The sequence below is a fragment of the Podarcis pityusensis genome (assembly GCF_964106645.2).
Source record: "Podarcis pityusensis genome assembly, chromosome: 11".
In the NCBI taxonomy this organism is placed as follows: Eukaryota; Metazoa; Chordata; class Lepidosauria; order Squamata; family Lacertidae; genus Podarcis; species Podarcis pityusensis.
This window is the reverse complement of record NC_138036.1, coordinates 43,776,929-43,799,220: the sequence shown is the minus strand read 5'-3', so window position 1 is coordinate 43,799,220 and position 22,292 is coordinate 43,776,929. Positions and strand designations below refer to the sequence as shown.

The following is a 22,292-nucleotide window of genomic DNA, read 5'->3' as shown; positions in this document are numbered from 1 at the left end:
CATCATGTTTATGTCTAAGAAACTCAGTCAAACTGGGACAGTTTTTTTGAAGTGTTAGAAACAAAAAAAACCCTCAACCCTATTTAAATAGAAGGGCTATTATCCTACTGTAAGACTGTTGAACTAATAATAATAATAATAATAATAATAATATCTTTATTGTCATTGCCCCCTTCGGGGACAACGAAATTATATAAGTGTAGTCTTATGCACACTTGGGATCAAGCCCTATTGAAAGCAGTGATATTTGCTTTTGAGTAAACATCCATAGGATTGGAAACAGCTTCAGAATTGCTCTTGGAACATGAAGGTCTGGAAATTTGGAAGGAGGGGAAACAATTTGCTAGAAAAATTTCTAGAAGTGACAAGAGCTGTGGTGAGAAAAATATTTTAAAATTTATTTAGAAGAATCCTTTATGAGTGGTTCTCTTTCTGGTCTGCAATCTGTAGAAATCCCCAGTTGGGTAGTTTGCTGGAGAGCAATGCAAACATTGCAGAGAGCTGCTAAGAGTTTAGAGCTTGAATATTAAAGTCATCTTTATGATGTATGAAAAAAAGCTTAAAGAGTTGGAGGAGAAATAAAACCCCTTAGAAAAAAGAGGATGTTGAATTTGGTCAGCAAGAAGCAAATTCAGTTTGAAACCTGATTTCTCTTTAGGAATGAAATCACCATTTAGGAAATAGTTCATTTTCCCCCTACTGGTCAGTTTAAAAGAAATCAATTACTTAAGTAGAAATTATTTTCTAACAGGAGGAATTTGTTTAGTTAGCTAATGGGAATGAGACCCCTCACTTAATATTTTTGTAAACGGTACAGTCGTACCTCAGAAGTCAAACGCCTTGCGAGACAAATATTTTGGCTCCCGAACGTCGCAAACGCGGAAGTTGTTATTCCGGTTTGCGAATGTTCTTTGGAACCTGAATGTTCGTCGTAGCTTCTGATTGGCCGCAGGAGCTTCCTGCAGCCAGTTGGAAGCCACACCTTGGTTCCTGAACATTTTGAAGTCGAATGGACTTCCGGAATGGATTCTGTTCGACTTCCGAGGTATGACTGTACTATGAAAGAGCAAGGAGAAAAAATGTTTACTTTCTATGTTGCAGCTTTTCTACCAATGATTGGGGAATGCTGACCCACTGAATATTAGATTTAGGAGAATCCTCCTCAGGGCAGCAGCATTTTTTCCTTTAATATGTTCCCCAGTATATGGAGCCACCTATTAAAGAACCTGTTCTAATAGCTATGCAGGTAATCTGTGCACTTAATTATACCATGGCTCTCAATAATGCTGCAAGCAGTGTGATTGGTTAGTAGTCTGTGATCTGTGAAAAGCAAAACAGGTTACAAGTAACAATGGGTGTAGCAGACCTGGAGGTTGTTGCAGAACCCAGATAGGTGAATAAAAGCATTGTAACTAAGACTGCAAAGCAAAGTGTACATTATGCTTAATTATAAGGACTCTTGTCTGACCAAATCATTAATAACTTGAATTGCTACTGGTCTGTGTCTGGTAACTATTATGTGCCACCAAAATGTAATTAGATGACATCTCTGTTTGTAGAGAAAACTGATGTCACGTGAATCCAAGAGTGTATTGCAGAGCTGTCCAAATTTTTCAAGTTGGTGACACTTTTTAGACGTGCATCATTTGCGACACAGCAATTCAGTTTTACTAGCAAACCTTTGCTTGGCTGAACTATCCCCTTTTCAGCCCTGGGAGGAGCACGGGGAGCATTTGTGCGACACACCTACACACTGCAGCTGACGCACTAGTGTGTTGCAACACACATTTTGGAAAGCTCTTATGTACTGCAACACCTCTGTAGGGGTATTGTCAAACTCAGTAGCAGGTGGTGCGGGTGAAGCTGCATTGCTTTTCCAACACCACACATTGGACACAGCATGGTGTGCAGTAGTGGGAGCATCACATTGGCTCTGCTGCTGCACATGTGCCAAACTCCTACTGCCTTTCTCCTTCCCCTTCCCTTCCCTACCTTCCCCTTCCACTTCACTGCTATGCACAGTGTTGGAAAGACAGATTGGCAATGCAGCCCCATCCACACTGTCCACTACTCATTGTACTAGGAAATTACTAGGTGAACTTCCTGGGTGTTTTATTAGATTTAATTTTGACTTACTTGGCAAAAATCTGACAGAATATGTTCTGGGCAGCAATTTTGAAAGATAAATATACTCTTAAAGTAGTTTGTGTGGAACTGTGTCAGATAGGTTTACTATTAAAACAAAAGACGTTTGAGAATTAAAGATAAAGTCAATTATGGAATGTCCTCCTTTTGGAGGTGCACCAAGCACCAACTTTCCCCTTGTTCTATTGCAAAGTTGAAACCTAGTTGTTTTCTCGGGTATTTATGATTTTTTTATTGTACCAGTAGTGAGCAGCTCTGTGTTTTAAGGTTACTATTTATTGTTTTATCTCAGGATGGATAAAAATCAGTGATTTCTTTAAAACAATAAAAAAAATTCTACGTCATGTCAAGAACCTGAGACCTAGGTTCCAATGCATCCATTCAGGCCTCTTCGGCTGGCTCTTGGCACACTCTATGCCATACTCCTACCCACCAATGTTTCATGAGTGTGTGCATAAACGCCTCTGACATTTGTGTTGCTGGAATGTAGCCTACTATACAAACCTAAGCCACGTCCTTTCTTTGTCCACTTTTGCCTCTGGACCTGCCTGTCACTTTTATGTGTCCCCTGGATAGTGGCCCTTGGGTTCAAAAGGTTCCCACCCTTGTTCTAAGTGGTCTAAATGTTGAATGTACAACTCATTAAGAAATACAGTTGACTTGCAACTTGTGCTGTGGTTTTAGGGATTGTGTGTAAAGCCAAAATCACATATTGTAAGAACAACCCAAGAACTGTCCTTGTGTGTCCACCTCTACCTTTCCAAAGGCTCTGGAGGTGCTTTCAGCGAGCTTTAAAGCTCTTTCCATGCCAAGTTTTCTTGCTTTTAAGCTCTCCTCCTTGCTTACCAGGCTCTCTTGCTGGAGCTTCCCAGAACCTGGTAACCAAGTATGAGAGCTTAATAGCTCTTTCTGCATCTAACCTCTCCACCTTGTGTGTGTTTAATTTGTGCAATTGCAGTTGGCCAGCCAAACATAAAGCTGTGATCATTCAAGTTGCAAGTTGATTGTATGCAACAAAATCAGTCTCCTTACGATTCAGAATAAGGTCTAACAATAAAATGCAAAAATATTATCCTAGTAACAACAATAATAACAGGGCTCCAAAATTAAATCTTCATCCCAACCCAAGTCCTTAAACAGCACTGCATCCTGATAGTTTTAGGCATCATGATCACCATGTTTTTCTGGACTCGAAACAAGATGGTTTGCATCGCTTTCAATAGTAACAGTTTTTGTAGCTGGAATCAGTCATTGCATTACTGTCCCAGGCCAGGTGGGAATAGGCCCTCAAGGCAGGGCTTGCAGGGCTCACAGTTAAGATGGTCTACGGTTTGCATTGTTCACACGCAACTGTATGGAGCCACATTGTAGGGACACCTGCACCACCTTTTTATCTGCGTAATTTCTAGCACCAAAATGTGTCTGATTTGTGTTTGTTACCTGTCAGATTGCATTTTTCTTCCATGGCTCTTGGTGCTGAAGACATTTTTCTTTCCTGATTTTGATGCTAATGAGCCAGTCATTTTATAGCTTCTTGAACATGTTGTTATTCTGCATTTATGTGTGGTCTGCTTCATCAGTCGGAGAAACTTGTTGGTATCGGTTTTTCACTCCCTCACTCCAGGTGGAGTTGGTTAGTGAAGCTTGACAGCAGCGTGGCTTTCTGCCTGCAGAGTTACATGTAAGCCAGCTCCCTGCAGCATATTGTCAGGTTGCAGCACTCATGTCTGTTTTCAGTTCATGCTGGAGCTGACACATAACACAGGTACTTCTTTGTGGCTTAGAAGTACGACTTCTCATGCTTACAAACCATTTTATATCGATGGCGGGTAGTAATATCCTGCTTTTCTTCCCTCGCAGGTTGACAATTGCTTTTTTTGCACTCTCTGGTCTGGATATGTTGGATTCCTTAGATGTGGTGAACAAAGAAGATATAATAGAATGGATTTATTCCCTGCAGGTCCTTCCCACAGAAGACAGTGAGTGAGTTTTTAGCTTTTCTCTTACTGACATTTCATTACACTCATTTGTGCTGCTTTTAGCTTTTGATAATAGAGAGCAAACCCTTGTTCATAGAGATGCTGAGCAGTGACCATCTTACTTGTAGCAATTGAAAGTGCTTAGCAGTACTAAAATGTAGATGCTCTTAGCCAGGTCACAGAACTGTGCAGTGAAGCCTGTCAAAGAGCTATAGTGAGTTATAGATGCAGTTGTATTAAGCAAAGTAGGTTAAACTTTCAAGTAGGGGACCCTCTGCTTTTTTAAAAAAATATATGTTGCTTTGATGGGTTCTAGAAGGATACGTTGAAATTCTTAATATATTGTTAAATTAGAAACATTCAGAAGGTATTTTGTCTAATCATGACAAAACATGTTCATGATAGTTTTTTTATAAAGCTGCTTAAATGTGCTTAGATGGGTCAATGGCTTTGTTCCTTCTTAATTGTACTGAATTTCCTTGTAAGACTTATTAGCTTAGCTGTACAAGAAATATGCAACTAATATAACTTGCCAGAACTATTATTACATTAATGAATGTTAAGCCAAACCCACCACTACTATAAGAGAACAATGGAAGAATAACAGGGAAACTCAAGCTAATTGATAGAACTGAGTCAGATGTCAATACAGTAATGCACTGTTGCCCTACTTGTTGGAAGTCAGTGGTCTTGTACTCTTGTGCTCTCTGCTCCATCTAGGAGGCAGGCTTTCTGAAAAAGAGAGCAGTACTGGTAGTATATACCCCTTCCTCCTTAGTACCACATCTTGAAATCACTAAGGCTGCTGGTGTGTGGTAAGATATTAGAAACATTTTAAAAAGAAATATACATATAAAATCAGGATCCTCGTGCCACTCTATCTCTGATCACCAAAAGCCAACACATGCAAGATAAGGCTATCTAGTTACTAATCATGATGGCAGTTTACTGTTTTCAGCATATCTCTGAATGCAGGTTTCTGGGGATCACGAGTTGAAGGAGGCTATTGTGCTCTTGTCCTGCTTGCGGGTTCACTTAGGCATCTGTTTGGCCACTGTGGGAACAGAATGTTGGACTGAATGGGTCTTTGGTCTGATCCAGGAATGCTGCTCTTAACATTCTTAAGCCAAGTGAAATATTTAAAAGTCTTGTACTGCTTTCATTTGATGCTGTGACTTGGGTTTTGGAGAGTATGGTGGGAGAAGACTGTTCCACAAGTGTTTCAAATTAGTTTTGATATTGTTCTGACTTCTTTGTACGTTTTATGAGCCAATACTGAAAAAAGCAGAAGTCTAAAAAGACTCTCTTCAGATTAGTGGCAGTTTCACCAATCAGATTTATGGCTAAAATGGGATCAGTATTGACAGGTGTTGCAAATGGAGCAGTATTATACTACAAAAGCTTAAGAATTATGAGGTCTATGATAATCTTGTTTTGTTTTTGAACTTACTGCATACATGTTTGTTAGTTGTGTGGTGGTGGGGATATATTCTCTACAAAATAAGACTTCCTCCCATTACCTCTGATTTCAGCTGTCTTTAGAATAATTCCAGAGGGATTGTGAGTCTTTTAATAGCACACACAAAAATGAGGCTTGCAACAGCTTAACAAACATATTTTTTCTCTTTAAGGTGCTACAAGGCTCCTGTTTTGTTTCCTTAGAGTAATGATTAGTACAACTCATTGGAGTGTGTTACATCTTTTTTGTTGTTGTTGTTAAGGCTTCAATTGTTTTCAGTAGTATTACCATTTATATGCAGAACAGCCACTAGATGGTGCCATTCCATAATTGAAGTGCTAAATCCTTCCTGTGACAGCTTCCAGAGGGGAAGCTGTGCTAGTCTGCTGCAGTAAAAACAAGGGGCAAGCTACAGTTAAAGTTTTGTGACACCTTTAAGACTATCAAATTTATTACAGCAGAAGTTTATACTTTAATAGGTTTCCTAGACTTTAAGATGCTGCAAGAGACTCTTACTTGCTGACAACAGCTTGTTTATTTTTTTTTTGCCTTAGTAAGTAAAGGATACAGCCAGTTGTGATGCCTCAGACTTCTCTTAACATTTAATCTTTAACTGTAGCTGATTAAAAATATTAAATGATTATGAAACTGTCCGCCCCCCATACTTAAAAATTCAGTAACATGGTTTTCGAAGATTTAGTTTTTTGTGGCACATATCAACAGTAGAAGAAGAAGAAGAGTTTGGATTTGATATCCCGCCTTTCACTCCCTTTAAGGAGTCTCAAAGCGGCTAACATTCTCCTTTCCCTTCCTCCCCCACAACAAACACTCTGTGAGGTGAGTGGGGCTGAGAGACTTCAAAGACTTCAGAGAAGTGTGACTGGCCCAAGGTCACCCAGCAGCTGCATGTGGAGGAGCAGGGAATCGAACCCGGTTCCCCAGATTACGAGTCCACTGCTCTTAACCACTACACCACACTGGCCACACCACATATTAATAGATATGCACTCACATGAAACATCCCCACTGAAGCTAAAATACTTCTTATTTTCTTAACATCTCCCCACACCTGTTTTTAAATTTTGGAGCTTCAATATTAGCCTTAGACAGTCTTCTTGACTAATTACCATAAGACCTCATCTATAATAATTGATTCAGAACAGCTGCTCTTGTTGTTTTGAAACTGTTGGATTAACTCCTACTCAATGAATAGTGATCATGGTTTGTCTGTTAATCTCCAATTCTGTGTGGCGTTCTCCATGGTTGTTAATTTCTGGAGTGCTTGACTTAAGAATTGAAGGCTTATGGGACCTTTAAGGTCATCTTGCAAAAGGAAACTTAAAAGTAACAAAGTTAATGAAGGTATTTAAAAAACCAAAACAAACTCTTGACTATGATCCGCATTCTCTTGGGATGGGTAATGAGATGTTAGTGAAAGATTCAAGAAAAGCTCTTTGAGCTGAAAATAGATGTGGCTCTTCTTTCACAGCAGCTTTCTGCAAAACACAATGAAGACAGGCACTGAAATGAAAACCTCCTGTTAATAGCTAGAACCATGTTCTGAAGCTTCTTCTGTACACTAATTTAGTGTATTTTCTGAATTAAAATACAAGAGCAAAACCAAGGGTGGCAATCGACCAAGTTTTACTCGGAGGAGATCCACCGTAATGACTAAATTAGGCCCATTAATTTCAGTACTCAAAATCAAATTGAGTAACTTACAGTCCCAGGTTATCAATTCACAGCTGCATTCTTTTCACATATAGGTTTAGCTTTGCTGGGAAATGTCACAGCCCACTGTATTTCATGGCATTTTGGTATGTCAGGTTAAAAAGAAGAGAAAAATCATCTGTAAATTCTCTATAAATATTTGCCTTTGTGGAGTACATTTCATGGGTTTAACTTATGCCATTATACATTTACTGTGGCTTTGGGGCCAATATGGGAGAGAGATGTTTTGTTGCAGTTGGAGCAGATGGAGGCGTCCAGTTGTGCTGCTGCAGATGCACCATGGTGTTTTCTTCTCTCTGTGCTCTTCCCAGAGCTCATTCCTCCTCTGGTCACTGCTATGGATACACAAACTGCTTTGCCTCCTTCCCACTTTTGTTAGCCTCCACTAAATCAAAGAGTCTTCCGTGAATGGAAGGATGCATTGGATACAACCCACCATAAATACTGGAGTGACATTAAAAATTAATAATATGTAGGAGGACCTTCATTATTTAGTATATCTCAGATGGAAAAAAAACCCTCTTTAAACAAGACTTCTTTGTGCAGGATGAATGCTTTGTATGCTTGTGATCCTTGGAGAACCCTCTTGGGGGATCTGACTGGTACTGTTGCATGAATAGTAGAGTTTTTCTTTCAGTTTTTAGACAGAGAATATACATAAAAGACAACCAATTGGTACATGAACTCTTTAATATAATTGCTGTAATAAATTTGTTCTTGTATGGTTCTATATGCCTTACTTTGGCTCAAGGTTTATATAGTTGTATGACATTTGTGTTGGAGCTGTATCTTCCTGGCAGCGGACGACAGAACCATGAGACAGGTGTAAAATAACTTCTCCTTTTGTACTCATCACCAGTTGTATCTTATCAGCCCAGAACTCACACCCAGAACTCACAGAAACAGTTCTTAAAGTTACAATCATCTTTTCTGTTTCTTTGCAGAATGACTCCTAACAATTTGTAAAACACAGTTTGTTTTTATTTAGCTGCTGCTTATTACAGCTCTTATCTCTGCAAACGTGTTAGGCTAGATCCCAGAACAGGAGCTATATTTTCCTGGAAGGTCAGTCTGAGGAGGGGATAGACTGAAAATGGCTGGCTGACCATTTCTACATCAACTACGTAGGATGGAGTGTTTGTAGAACTCAGAAAATGATGAGTATGTAGCAGGGTGGAAAAACTAACCACTCCCATTGGCCTTCTGTGAAAAATGGTTGCGAATGCAGAGCTGCATGTGGCAGAGCTGCATTGCCAGCCCCTTTACTCAAAAGTAAGTGGGTTCACAGAGTTCAATAGGAGTTACTCCAAGTTAAGTTTGTAGGATAGCAGTCTGAGCTAGGGAATATGATTTGGCATTAATCATGAGCCAGAGAAAGACTTTAAATTTCAGTAGAATTGTTTAAAACAAATAGCTAGTAATTTGAAAATGAATGCACAAAGTTAAACGAGGGTTGTTTTGTTTCCTACAAAGGGTCAAACATGCATCGCTGTGGATTCCGTGGTTCTTCGTATCTGGGAATGCCATTCAATCCGTCCAAGGTTAGTGAATACTACATGAAAAAAATTACAGTGCTTTCCTTTGCAGCCTTTTAACAAATATTTACATGATCATGAAATAAGGCTCTGAGGTGAGCATTTTTTAGAGTAAAAATAGCACTCTATTTTTGTAAATTCTACTCGTAAATTGAAAACATTTCCGCGAGGCAGAACAGTGCTCTTATTATCGAAGCCATATTTTAATGAAAGCTAGAAATGGATGCACAGCTTTTTAATGTGCTTTAAGCTTTTAAAACCAATAAGAATAGAAACTGGGAAATTGTCTACTCAGAAGCAAGTCATCTTGAATTGAATGAGGCTTGCTCCCAGATAAGTAAAGTTAGGATTGCACCGTAAGTTACTAAAGTAACTACATTGAATGTATGTGGGCAGGTAGGATGTGTGGAAGCCTGCGACTTGATAATGTAATGGTTTTGTTCTGTGAACCTTTGTGACCCAAGAATTTCAAGTTGATGTGAACATAGGGTGCTCTGTTCACTTTTCATAGAATTGACTAAGCAGTGAAGCTGTGGAACCTCTGCTCATATCCTACTTGAGGTCTGTTAAAATGAACAGCATCTGCTCAGCAGCAGTGCTTGCTGGGGTATGTGTTCGGTTCAGTTCTTTATTTTGGAACCACAGGTCTTTCAAGATGTGCCCACAGAACACTACTTTTAAAAGTAGTTCTGATTTTATTCAGGTTTATGTTGCTTTTAACTTTGCACAAATCATGGCCATTTGCAACTCCTTCGGGTCTTTATCGGATGCGAATCTTGCTCACTCTCTTTCCGTCATTCCACAGCGTGGACATGTACAGAAAAAAGGTGTTAATGCATGACTTACCGTAGTTTTCCATGTATAAGACGAGGTTATTTTATTAAAAAATGGTGCTCAAAATTGGGGGGTGTCAGCTGTTGGCTGTTTTGGTGCTTGCTTTTGGTGAGTGTGGAAACAATTAGTGCCTTTGTCGATGTGCGTGCGATTGGCTGTTGCGGGTGAGCGATTTTTGGCAAAACTCTCCCTCCAATACTGTGCAATTCCCCCCCCCCCAGCTCAATAACTGTGGGCAATCTGCCCCCATTTTCTCAATATTGAGTCCCAAAAAAGAGTCTTATACATGTCTTATACATGGGGGTGTGTTATACACGGGAAAATGCAGCAAATCCTCAGATTATTGCAGCATTGCCTGAACACACATTTGAATGTTGTATTCTAAATGAGGATATTCTTCATAGGAAACCTTCACCTTTATAACATGGTTGTCTCATGTAGTTTGTGGCAGGCGCGAGAAGTGGGGTCCTTGAAGTATGAACAGCCTGTAGGATTGAAAGTGTGTTAGAAAGGGAACACAAATCAAATACACGGAATGCAAGTTCAGAGGAGTCAAATAAGTCTGCAGTGTCAGTGTGCTAGCAGGCTGGCTGCATGGACAGAAATTCCATTCCTAACATTTCTGTCTTGCTGTTATCAGGATAGCATCAGTGTGGTTCTTGTGAGGAAGACACAAAAATAGATGCCCTTAAGATAGACTTAGCATGATGGGCAGACAAACCAACACGTGTGGGCTTTTCTTTACAGTTGTGAGAGGTGTGAAGTCCTTCTTTAAAAATGACAAGACTTTCTAAATGCTGCATAACACACCAGACTTACATCATATCCATATTTCCATAAGTTTTCATGGAAATGAGGGAGAATGCACATCCCTAGAATGTAAGCCACCTGGGCTTGAGTTGCCTCTTTTTAAAATAGGGTTGCCATATTTTGAAGAGCAAAAAAGAGGATACTATGATGGCCTTACAAGCCAATAAATGCAATTTGTCTCAAAATTTACCTCCTGAAAAAGGGAACATGTCCTGGAAAAAGAGGACACATGGCAACCCTGAAATTCCCATAAACAGAGTGTGATTATTTTTTAGGTTGTCACTATTTTTATGGTGTGATCATATTAGATGTGTGGTGATATTAGATGTGTGGTGATAACTCATTGTATCCTTTTACATGGTGCCAGAATTTTGTAACCTGGAATCTCTAATGTAAATTCCAAAAAATACTGAAAGGTATTGTGAAGTCCTTTCTGCAGGACCAGCTTGTTAAAATATTTTATTTATTTCTCAAGCTGTTTGTCTTTCTAGACTGAACGTTTCAGGAATATTTGCAAAGGAAAGTCTAGTTTGGTCATCTATCCTAGTACAGTAGTTGAGATCTGCCATACAGGACTAAACTGGCACACTGGAAGCCGCCATCAGTTCGTAGAAATCTGTGCAAAATTCTTCTGGTGCTGGAAATGTACCCTGGTCTTAAAATAACTGTCACACTTCCTGCTATTTGCATAGCTGCTGCTATGTGTGGGTCATGCAGAGGTGGGCATTTATATATAGCCATTCAGGCAATTCTCCTGCATGTTTCTCCTGCCCAGTGTTAGAAACTGAGATATGAAAGCGAGGAGTTAAATGGCACCTTAAACCTAGGTTATGGGCACAACAACTGAATGTCCAGGTGCGCTTTTTTTTAATAACAGGAATACAAAGCTGAAAATGATTTTTCACATGGTCTAGTCCTTCCCCTGCCCTCCCCTCTTATATTCTTAAGAGGGTCTCTTCTCCGGTCTTCAGAGAGTAGCTAGAAGTGGGGAGGCAGAAAAAGGTCCTCCTTTCCTTCCACTCTGCAGTTTAAATCTGAAATTTTAGGCTCAGTACTGCGCCCAGAGCTCAGAAACTGTTTGTGCTAATGAAAGTTCCCTGTCGCAAAATGTTCCTAGAACAATGCTCCTGCCCAAAGACACTTCAGGAAAACAATCTCTGTTTTCTGCTAAAACAAATGCTTGTTTTGTTATCCGTTGATAACTATAAACTCTAATAATAATTCTAATTGCATTTTCTTGTGTTTCAGGGTCCCGGTATTGCTCATCCCTATGATAGCGGGCACATAGCAATGACTTACACTGGCCTTTCCTGCTTAGTTATTCTTGGCGATGACTTGAGCCGAGTAAATAAAGAAGCCTGCTTGGCAGGACTAAGAGCTCTCCAGCTGGATGACGGGAGGTACAGTGAATTCTGTGTTGCCAGGTGTTAAATATTTTTAGAAAGGAAAAACTGGATCCAAATACATAATGCACAGTACTGTAAAGGAGGAACTGGCGAGACTGAATCCAGCGTGAGGAAAGTGAGGACTTGAGCACAGTAAGCAAGAGGAAGCTTACATACTTTGAGGTCTCTTCCTGCCAGGGAAAGCAAACTCAGACTAGGGTATTCTAGCAAGCAGAGATGTCCCCTTCTTCATTTCACATAGCACAGACAGGAAGCCTGCATTCTTACATTTAATGGTGTTCTTTCACTGGGGGTTTCAGAGCCTAGTCTTTCAATGCCAGTGACTTGTTGTGTGTTCCCTATATTGCCGGCAACTGGTCAAAGGGCTCTAGGCTACCCAAAACAGCATTTAGAGAAGTCAGGAGGTCAATAGACTTTTGCAGATTTAGGTAGGGAAGAGTACTGTGCTATATAGTTCGCTGAATGTCCTCAGTTCTCCTATCACAGCAACTCATTAAAGGTGTACTGTATATACTCGAGTATAAGCCGACCCGAATATAAGCCGAGGCACCTAATTTTACCACAGAATGGCAAAGGCAGAGGAGGAGGAAGGAGCAGCCTGAAAGGACCCTCACTCGAGTATAAGCCGAGGGGGGCTTTCTCAGCATAAAAAATGTGCTGAAAAAAATGGCTTATACTCGAGTATATATGGTAATTCCTGCTGATCTCCAGAACCTCTTAATAGACCCTCATGGACACTCAAATACTTTTACTGCTGTTCCAGTCTGGTCTAGAGCCCTTTTCCTTGTTCCAGTGTACCCACAGACATGACTTTGATCTCTTTGGCTTGCCTTTCAAACTGAGCATTCCTCCCTCCATTGCTGAGACTGGCTCCTTTCATAGACTGCAGACTTTATATAGATGGAAAAAGTGACTCCTGAATCTTGGGTGTGGCTGCAACCAAAGCAGCAACAACCATAATTTGATCTTGCTTGTTTTAATTCTTCTCTATTTAGTAGCTCAGCAATATGCTAGTTTCCATAAGTTCTAGAAAGCAGATGCCACCTGGTTGTCTTAATATTTGTGGGGAGGGGGTGTAGAAATCATGAGCTTTCATGAAAAGCTGGAATTACAAATGCAAAATTCCTGCTGATTATGCCAAACCCTGCCTCTATCTGTCACCATTTAGTGACTGGCGGACCTCCATAATTTTCAACAACCTTGGGGGAAGAAAGTTTTATAACCCTTGCTCTAGGAAGCAGAAGGCCTTGCTAATGGGACATGGCACAGAATAATTCAGTTTAGTCCCTGCTACTCAGGTGAGTGGTGGGTATGCTGGCTGGTCAAAATGGTACTTTCACTAGCTAGTGTGTGTATGCTGGCTTTGTAGTAAATGACTGAAAGAGGTCTTGTAATCACCTGACAGGGTTCTGCTTTCAGCAGGTAATTAGATCATTTTCCTATAGAAACTGACAGTTTGAAGTAAATTATGTTTTGTTCTAAAACCCCCCAAACAAACCCAGATTGAGATTCAGTTGAACAGAGCAGTAACTGTTGCATAACTTCTATATGTTTTAGTTTTTGTGCAGTCCTGGAAGGAAGTGAAAATGACATGAGATTTGTGTACTGTGCTGCTTGTATATGCTACATGCTTAACAACTGGTCAGGGATGGATACGAAGAAAGCCATTGACTATATCAGGAGGAGCATGGTGAGTTTTGCAAATCAAATTTTTTCAACTTCCTCTATTCAGAGAATCTTTTCTTAACATTTCATATGCATACATTTTGTATTCCTGTGTTGATTGAGGAACTAAAGCAATAAAGCAGCTTCTTTGCCAGTTTTCCTGCATCCAAACATATTTAATGCAGAATATTATAGCATTAATGCATAGATTTGCCTTTGTAATGAGCAGCGTGAGAGAGACAACATTAGGATATGCTTAATGATTTAGGACACAAAGGACTTCTAAAACATGAATTTTTATGATGCTACAGTGATATACGCTACTTAGTTTTTCTTCTTATTAGAAATAATGATGGATTTCATGACTGCTAAATAGCCTCCACTTTGATATAAATTGTTGCCTATTCTGATTGTGTACAAGAAATATTAAGTATTCTGTGCATTCATTCATGGATAGTATTAGCCCTTCTGGGCAATTCAGACTGCAATCCTTTGTGAACTTAGCTGTGAGTAAGTCTGAACTTAGTGGGACTTATTCCTAAATATGCTTGCATACGGTTGCACTGTAAGGCTCCAACATTACAGTCTTGTGTACGTTTACTTAGAAATATGGTACATAGCCATAGGATTTCAACATTCAAAATTCTTATATTGCTGCTTTTTATGATGTTATTGGGACACGGGTGGTGCTGTGGGTTAAACCACAGAGCCTAGGACTTGCCGATCGGAAGGTCGGCGGTTCGAATCTCCGTGACAGGGTGAGCTCCCTGCTCCTGCCAACCTAGCAGTTTGAAAGCACGTCAAAGTGCAAGTAGATAAATAGGTACCCCTCCGGCGGGAAGGTAAACGCCGTTTCCGTGCGCTGCTCTGGTTCGCCAGAAGCGGCTTAGTCATGCTGGCCACATGACCCAGAAGCTGTACACCGGCTCCCTTGGCCAATAAAGCGAGATGAGCGCCGCAACCCCAGAGTCGGCCACGACTGGACCTAATGGTCAGGGGTCTCTTTACCCTTTACCTTTATGATGTTATTGGCATATAGACCTTTCAAAAACTGAAAAGCTACCAGTTCATATTTTACGTTAACGTTTTCCATACTAGTGTGATTGCAACGCTGGAATCCTGCCCTGTAGCATGGTGAAAATATAATTGCTGTGGCTAGTTGGGCACAGCTTTACTTAAGGTTTAAATCTAGTTTAAGTTCAAATAATTTAAATGTTGCCTTTTGTAAGTATAGAAATACAGGATTGTGTTGTGAACAGCATGAGCTATTGCCTATTATCTGTCAGAGTACATGGGTTACAGATTAACAACGCAGGCCCTGAGTTTCCTGTTCTCTTTTAGCTGATACTATAAATGAGTTAAACTTGCACTACAAGTTTGGAATCTGCACCAGCAGACCATCATTAGCATAGCAGACTGACACTTCCTAGGCACTGTCTCTATGGGCTTCTCCTAGAGATGCGCAGTAACCAATAGGCTGCAGTTTTGCCACCAGTTATTTCATAAAAAGAGAATCCCGCACTGCACCATCAATCCTGCACAATGCCAAGAATCTGGCATGCTGTATTTTTAGTCTTGATCTGATGTGCAGAAAGCCAGTAGCTCTTGCATAGTTAACACTTGTAGTGAGACACTAGATTTCAAGTACACTTGATTATACACTTGAATGCTCAAGTGTGCTCCAGAATACTGCTCTTGAAAAGCACGTCAAACAGATAGTCCTTCTATGTTTTCCCTCTTTAGTTCAAATTCTGCCAAAGCCGTAAGCAGTCAGCTCTCAACTGCTGTACAGGAATGAATGTGTAGATTGCCATTAGGTAAGCTGTGTCCTGGGAGGCGATTGTGGTAAAGTTGACTTTTAAAAGCTGAAACTTGAAGAATGCATCCTGAGCTGCTTGAAAGGTCAAAAATACTATTGGTAGAATAAGGAAAACAGTGAATGCTATATTTCTGAGAGAGACATATAAAGGGGAGGGTGATTACAAATGTGCTATGTGCAGTGGCGAAGCTGCATGCTCCAGCACCGGGGACGGAGAGCAGGCAGGGGCGTGGCATGTGTCTCGGGGGCGTGGCACGCCGCCCAGCGTGGTGGGGTGTGTGCGGCGCGTATCTGGGGGGTGGCCGCGATGGTATCCCCCTTCCTGGGGGCAGTGCGCTCCCCCCTCCCCGTTCCTCCGCCAGTGGCTATGTGAATCTTTCCATAGAGCATAGCAGAATTTTTTTGTGTACAAGCAGAACTAGGCATTTGGCAGCAAACGTAGGAATTTGGGGCCCTACCTTTGCTTGTGACATATAAAGCAAAGGCAGTGAGGCTTTTGCAGAGAGCCTGCTGCTTTTCCTCTGCAACCTGCTCTCTGCAGTCCCCAGTTGTTGTTGTTGCTGCTGCTGCTGCTGTATTCTACCAGTTGATGCCAAGAAACATCAAACTGGGAGACATTTACTGCACAGCAATATCAGACTTACTCCATCCCTATTTCTCACCTGGGACAAAAATTCACTCCTTCTGTTCACCACCAAGAAAAGGGCATGGGGCTCCCACATGTAGTTCCTAGGAAATTGGGGGGGGGGAATCATTTGGAGAGTTTTATAAAAGTAATTAAGAAAGGTTAAGCACTCCAGAAAATGCCTCATCCCTACTTTGCATGCAAACACTTTGTCCTACCCTACCCTGTAGTGTTCCATTTCTTTTCCAGCTTAATAGGTTGGAGGATAGAGGTGAATGCTCTGATTATCAAAGTCTGCCCCTTTTTAGATTTCTGTTATACTAGCATTCTCTGAAGACAGTGATGACTTTTGCTTTCTGGTCAGTTAAGAGCAGTGTGAATATACCACATTTTCCCGTGTATAAGACAATGTTTTTTGCTATTATTACTTTTTCGTAAAAAATTGGGGGCCGTCTTATACATGGATGGTAGTCTAAACCACTGGGCATCTTGGGCTTGCCAATTAGAATATCGGCAGTTCGGATTCCCACGACAGGGTGTCCCACACTCCTGTCCCAGCTCCTGTCAACCTAGCAGTTTGAAAGCACACCAGTGCAAGTAGATAAGTAGGTACCGCTGTGGTGGGAAGGTAAATGGTGTTTCCATGTGCTCTGGTTTCTGTCACGGTTTTCTGTTGCGCCAGTAGCAGTTTAGTCATGCTGGCTACGTGACGCAGAAATCTGTCTGTGGAGAAACGCCAGCTCTCACAGCCTGAAAGCAAGATGAGCGCCGCAACCCCATAGTCACCTTTGACTGGACTTAACCGTCCAGGGGTCCTTTACCTTTACCTTTCCATCTGCTTGTAAGTTACAGTGTCATTCGTGGTTTTGGCAACCCTAATTTAAAATATTGATTTCTTAAGTTTGGGTTCAAAAAAAATAGGTGTCGTCATATATATAGAAAAATATGGTATTTGTTATCTTTGTGCTTGAGATCTCTCAAAATTCCCAGCACCAGAATACATTAGTGGAGTTTTTTCATAGCAGACATGAGTCTCCTAGAAGCAAAAGTATTATATTTAGGAATTAACAAGCACAATTATTATTAAGCTAGATTAATCTAGAACAGTGCTTTTTCTTCTTCTAGAAAAATAGGTGCTGGTACTCACCATGAAGTTGTTACAGTATGTGTGTCACACTTTTTCACAACAACAAAAGAGTTGCTGGTACTGCGTACTCTTGAGTACCCAACTGGTCTAGAATATTTTTGCGGCACTAATATTCAAAGTAGCAACTTCCCTTACAACCTGAATGTTTCTCAAAAAGGGTAATATGGAGAATGGAAAATGGAAATATTTCTTTTCAACACCATATCTACGTTTCTGAGGTGCCCATGTATTTTATTGTAGTGAACTGTTGGTTTATGTACAGTTCTGGCTTGTACTGATAATGTCCCCTTTATCACAGGCAAAACAGATGCCATTGTTAGAAGGGTGCTATTATTCAAAGATGTAGTTTTTGTTTCAGCATCTCCTATGTTGTCGTTTGCAAGAAAATAAGGCTCGTTCAAGCTTATATGTTTTTATCATTGCAGTGCAAATTTGAATGCTGCTGAATATAATTTGGTTAGGTAGCAACACTTTTGGCAAGTCAAATATTATTTCAAGACAGTATTTTCATAGACTTAGATTCTTTTTGTATTTCTGTACCACAGCTCATGCCATTCTAAGGGCCCCTTGACCCTCATGTATTCTGTTTTTTTCATTGGATTTACTGGTTTGTTTAGTATTGGGATACACAAGCTTTAGCACTGTCAAAGTTGGCTCAGTGAATACTTCTGTACCAAAGGTAATGTGCAGGAAGAAATACTACAGAAAAATCCAATGACCAGGAACTGTTTTGAAAACAACACTCTAGTCTGCTCTAGAATTGCCCAGCATCCTAAAGGGGTGCTTTAGTTTTGCATAGCTGTAGTTTGAGGATAGAGTAAACTTCTCTACACATCCAGTAATACAATTAGGAATCTGTAATTAGGCTAAAAATATATATTCTATGCAAACAGCAAAGGCTGCTGTTTGTTTGGCTTTTCACATTTCCTGTCTTGTGTCAGTCAAACATATGAGTGCAATAATTATTGGTAGGGCGGAGGATTGCAGTTCCTCCTTTAAAAGGGCAAAGTTCCCAGTTATCTTACAAGCAAGATGACAACAGTCAGTCTCAGCATCCAGATAAACCTTAGGTCAGTGTTCTGTGTTTTTTTAAGTATCACGAGTTTGGTCCTGGAGTAAACTAGGTCCTCTACCTACCTTCAAGCTAATTATTTTATACTTGGTGTGATGTTCCATTCTCATTGTTTATGACACACCTGATTATCTGGGCATCCAGTGTCAACAAGTAGCAGATTACTTTGAGTCAGCTGATTAGTTTTTAGGAAAGGGTGGACATTGTTTGCTGCCTTTATTCTTCCCCCACCCAGACCCACAGGTGGCAGTCACAATAGCTTGTCAATGAATTTATTGTCTTTTCATAATGGCATTATCTGGGCTCCTGTATAGAGTGGAAGAACAACACCACCACCTATTATTATTATTATTATTATTATTATTATTGAATTTGAGCACTGTCTAGCTGTATACATTTGGTTATAACTTTGAAGTTAGTCCAGTGTCTTTGAAAAGTCATCTCCTAGGCTGTTGGAGACTAGAAACAACTTTTGGCCAAGGCCATGTAGTTTTACTAAAATGAAGTGTACATTCAAAGGTTTGCATGAATGCTTACATTTGCCTGCCTTTTGCCTTTTCAGTCTTATGACAATGGGCTTGCCCAAGGAGCCGGACTTGAATCTCATGGTAAGAGTATTTGTTTTCTTAAGGATCACTTCAATACAGTGGTAATGAGATAGAACACTTCTGCAAGGAAAAACTGCACGCACTGAGAAACTTTATTTTTGAGCTTGGCTTCATTGCAGGTTATTGACAAAATTTGGATATCATGAATCTTGTGCTGAGAGTCCTCCTTGTGAAAGTGATAAACAAGCAATTAGGTCATTACTTCAACAAGGAAGTCTCAACACAAGATTCACAGTATCCAGTTTTTGTCAGTAACTCTCAATGAAACCAAGTGCAAAAAGGAAGCTTCTTGGCATGCGCATTTCTCTTTGCAGAAGTTTTTAAGTGAGCCCAGATTTGGGGGGAAATGTGCGTATGTGGGAGCCTATGATAGCATTGTCAAATCCCTTAATTCTTGTGTTACATCTGCGCCTGGCCTAAAACTACAGGTAAAGTAACAAACATGCATACCGTGGTATAAGTGGGATGACAATTGGTTAACAAAACAGTAACATGGTTGAGTGGCTTACCAGTCGTTTTGTTTGAAAATTGTTTGTCCAGCTCTACATGTGCTTAACTCAATGCCTCCTCTCTCTGCTAGGGTGAATGACAGTGTATCACTTAAAATTGTCTTTTAGATACAGTAGTTTATGTAAACTGAGCTTCCTCAGTAGCTCCATGGAAGACTGAAAACTATGTTTGGGAAACTCTTGTCTGGTTTTTCAGGTGGCTCTACTTTTTGTGGTATTGCATCCCTATGCCTAATGGGTAAACTTGAAGAGGTATTCTCTGAGAAACAGCTGGACAGGATAAGGAGATGGTGCATTATGCGGCAACAGAATGGTTATCATGGCCGACCTAACAAGCCTGTGGATACCTGCTACTCATTTTGGGTTGGAGCAACTCTTAAGGTAACTTGAAATTTGAAGCAAGACACTGTCATTCATAATCTGCCTTCTGACTGTTTAACTTCTGCATTAATAAGTTAATTTAGGTTGACCTTTAATATCAAAGGTGCTATTTTATGTCCTATAGTTAATTCTAGAAATTCATTTTTCTTCTTAAAAAGTAAGAGTATACAAACTTTACAATTCTCTGTTTGTACTTCTGGTGCATGTTAAAACCGATAATGTGTGTTAACATGACAAACCTTTCTTTCAGCTTCTGAAAATATTTCAGTATACAAACTATGAAAAGAACAGGAATTACATTTTATCAACCCAAGATCGCCTTGTTGGTGGATTTGCTAAATGGCCAGATAGTCATCCAGGTAAATGAACTTTTTTTGCCCACCTACATGAGAGGGCGAGGGGGAAGGAAAGGGGGCAGGAAGAGAAACCATAGCCAAATACTTATAACATGAAAATGAAACATGAATACTTTTGGTATGGTATAAGAGAGTAGTGACATTGAACACTAACAGGCTCTTACTCACGCAAATCGTTTATAAGAACTTCTTAAGCCATGATTTTGGCTTTACAGATTGTGCTAGCTGGTGTTTTGGTTACATAACCAGCAGTAGATTGGTTGAAAACAATATTGTGCGCTACATCCATAGCGAAAAAGTAGATGAGAACAAAAGGTGAAGGAAATTGGAAGTAGATATTAGTGTTTGTATAGTGGCACTGAAGTAGCACATTAAGAAAAGGAGTATGGTGTTCGCATTTGCGTAATTGTCCTAAGGAATGAATCTCTTTCCTATCCATTTTTGTTGTTTTGACAATTTTCCCGTTTAGTTACACTACCCATTAGCATAATATCTGTTTTGGAACCATTATTGAAGATAGATATTGATGAGGAGAAATCACTTTCCACAGAGGGAATATATACTGCTTATCTCGTCTTTGAAATTGTTAACAAATGCGTACCAAAGTTTGATCCTCTATATATTGTATACCTGCACTTCCAAAAAACCTTTGAGAAAATACCTTGCCGAAGTCTCCTAAGTAAACTTAGCAGTCATAGGAACTAACCAGAGAAGTTGTGTTGTTGGGTGGCATGTAAGTATTGTAAATAAATACATAAGATAATACTCTTCCTGTTACAGGTTGGTAATGGGTTGTAAAACAGGAACAAGGTAGAGGTAAATGGACATTTGTTACAATAAAGGGATGTAAGTCGTGCAGCCACACAAGGCTCTGTATGGAGAATGGTGCTGTACAACTTACTCCTGGATGACCAAGTTTGAAGATGGCTTCACATTATTCAGGATGATAAAAATCTAAGCTGATACTGAAGAGCCCCATAAGGTGTCTCCAAATTGCGTGAAAAGCCAGTAAAATAGCAAGCGAGGTTCAGTTTCAGAAAATGTAAAATGATGCAAATTGCGGCAAAAAATCCTAATCAGATATGCATGGGGGTCTGAACTGCTGTGGCTAATGAGGAAAAAACTTGGGGTCACTGAAATGTCAAACTGGTGGCAGCAGAGAAAAAAATTAAATCATTCTCAGTGTTGTTAGAACTGTGACCACAACATGGCTTTTACGGTATGGCTGAATTTGGAATGATGTGTACGGTTGTAAATTTAAAAATATTGCCAGGGGCCAGAAGACACTGCAAATTGCTGGAGGCCATTCTCCTGGGATGACAGCTTTCCTGTCTGTGAGTTCTTCATTTACACCAGAGCTGGGCAGGCCATGGGCTGCATCCCCCAAAGCCTTCTAGACCTTTCTAGCGTTGGAGAGAGAGGTAGAAATGATAGGCAGGCATTCGTGTATAGGTGCAGAACGCAGCATGTAGAGCAGCACTTTGGAACTCCACTCTCAACCCATCTTCCGTGTGCCGTTGAAATATGGAGGGTGCACATCACCAGTTGAAGCTTTTGTGTGCTAGACCACAAATGGAGGGCCCTATATAGTTGGAACTTGTAGCATGTGCTGTTTGGTATGGGGTTGGGGCCAGGAGGTTATGCCCTTGCTTCCACATGCAGCTGTAGGCAGTTCATGATAGTCTGCCCAGAGCTTTGGCAACCTTGCAAGAAAACTTCTTTTAGGGCTTATTTTGAGCTGGGGCTAAGCTCTGGAATGTATTTTCAAATGCTAGAACTCAGCCGTGGAACCTGTGAAGTATGGTATTAATGCCTCTGTGTTGGTATCTCCTGCTTTAGAAGGACATTCTGACAGTCCCAGCTAGCATCTTTTCCAGACGTCTGCTATTCTACAGGAAGGTAGGATAGAATCTATCACTTGTAGCTAGCAATAAGCTGATTTAACTAGTTCGTTTTTAGATCTAGAGCAATGGAATAGCTTGCTGAAGTTCTCTGTTTGAGCTAGGGCTTCCTTTCTGTCATGATTTGAACCAGAGTCTTCTGTACTATGTGCCATGCACTTACAGAGAATGGCTGAAGAGGTTGGGCTTCTGGATCAGAGGGCCTAATTTTCAGGAGTTTCAAGCCTCTGCCATTCCTTAAACAGCTGAAGTTCTGATAGCTTCTAAAATTGTCTTGCTGAGTTGAATGAGGGGCATTAAAACTGCTTTT

The 22,292-nt window shown here is 40.4% G+C and overlaps 1 protein-coding gene across 2 annotated transcripts in view; it reads left to right on the top strand.

Annotated features, from left to right (window-relative positions):
• PGGT1B (protein geranylgeranyltransferase type I subunit beta) overlaps positions 1-22,292 on the top strand; it is a 28,441-nt gene that overhangs the window by 2,001 nt on the left and 4,148 nt on the right. The window contains exons 2-9 of one of the 2 annotated variants that reach the window (XM_080973005.1): positions 4,006-4,124; positions 8,788-8,855; positions 11,742-11,893; positions 13,457-13,589; positions 18,790-18,835; positions 19,541-19,725; positions 19,976-20,084; positions 21,921-21,980. In XM_080973005.1, coding sequence (XP_080829131.1) covers positions 4,006-4,124; positions 8,788-8,855; positions 11,742-11,893; positions 13,457-13,589; positions 18,790-18,835; positions 19,541-19,725; positions 19,976-20,084; positions 21,921-21,946 — 838 coding nt within the window. In that variant the 3' untranslated portion in view covers positions 21,947-21,980. The remainder of the gene's footprint in view (positions 1-4,005; positions 4,125-8,787; positions 8,856-11,741; positions 11,894-13,456; positions 13,590-18,789; positions 18,836-19,540; positions 19,726-19,975; positions 20,085-21,920; positions 21,981-22,292) is intronic. The other variant, XM_080973004.1, reaches the window with a different exon arrangement.